This window comes from Condylura cristata, unplaced genomic scaffold (genome assembly GCF_000260355.1).
Source record: "Condylura cristata isolate star-nosed mole 26May11 unplaced genomic scaffold, ConCri1.0 scaffold00003, whole genome shotgun sequence".
In the NCBI taxonomy this organism is placed as follows: domain Eukaryota; kingdom Metazoa; phylum Chordata; class Mammalia; order Eulipotyphla; family Talpidae; genus Condylura; species Condylura cristata.
In genome coordinates, this window is record NW_004567104.1 from 76,545,319 (window position 1) to 76,546,177 (window position 859).

An 859-nucleotide genomic window follows, 5' to 3' on the forward strand; every position below is an offset into this window, starting at 1 on the left:
CTGGGTCCGTCAGCCCTCCAGAGTCAGAGCCCGCATCGCCAGCCTCATCGGCACCTCCGGGGCCGCTTTCTGGGGTGGCTGCAGGTGGCTCCCCCAGGCAGGCCTGCTGCCCACCTGGCCCTGCAGCCTGCCCGTCCCCTTCAGAATCACTCCCCGTCCTCTTGGCTGTGGGACACGCGGCGGGGGGGGGCTTTTTCCTCCCGTTTCTGCTCCTAGTGTAGATGCTGTCCGCACTGGCGGCCTCCCTGCTGGCGTCACCGGCAGCGGGACGGGCTCGTCTTCGGGACGTCCTGGAGGGGCAGGTCTGGGAGTTGCTGTCGGAGCCGCTGGAGCAGACCCTCTTCCTGGAGGCTTTCCTACTCTGTCCTTGCTCTTGCGATGCAGGATCTAAAACAAAAACATTCCTTCAGTCTTCCCTTCTCCCGCAGCCTTTTGTACGGGGCCAAGAGTAAGGGGTGACGCGGCAGCATGTTAAGCAGCTTACGCCCAGAGCTGGGATGACGCTGCAGCAGTGGCAATGGGAGTCTGGGGCAGTGACCTCCAGCCTCGCCCCGCTCACGAGGGCCCCGCTGCTTCCATCCCACGAGCACACGTGCGGAAGGCTAGAACGCAGATAATCTCATTTTCAACAGGACAGACTACATCTTGCTCACGGCACAAACGTGTGACCACTCTCTCACCCTCTCAAAACTCACCGTCACAAACGCCACCTGCATCATCTATGTTTCATCTTAGCTCTAGCTGCCGCTTCTGAAGATTCTCCAGGCCTTAGAGATTCAAAACATAAACTCAAAACATTAAAAAAATAATAATAATTTACCAGCACTTTATAAATTCAAGTTTATAAAATAAAGGTGAT

The 859-nt window shown here is 56.8% G+C and overlaps 1 protein-coding gene across 1 annotated transcript in view; it reads right to left on the reverse strand.

Moving 5' to 3' along the window:
* Nucleotides 1-4: 4 nt before the first annotated feature.
* BRWD1 (bromodomain and WD repeat domain containing 1) overlaps nt 5-859 on the reverse strand; it is a gene marked incomplete at its 3' end in the record, with an annotated part of 68,059 nt that continues 67,204 nt past the window's right edge. The window contains exon 37 of the mRNA XM_012730916.1: nt 5-387. Coding sequence (XP_012586370.1) covers nt 5-387 — 383 coding nt within the window. The remainder of the gene's footprint in view (nt 388-859) is intronic.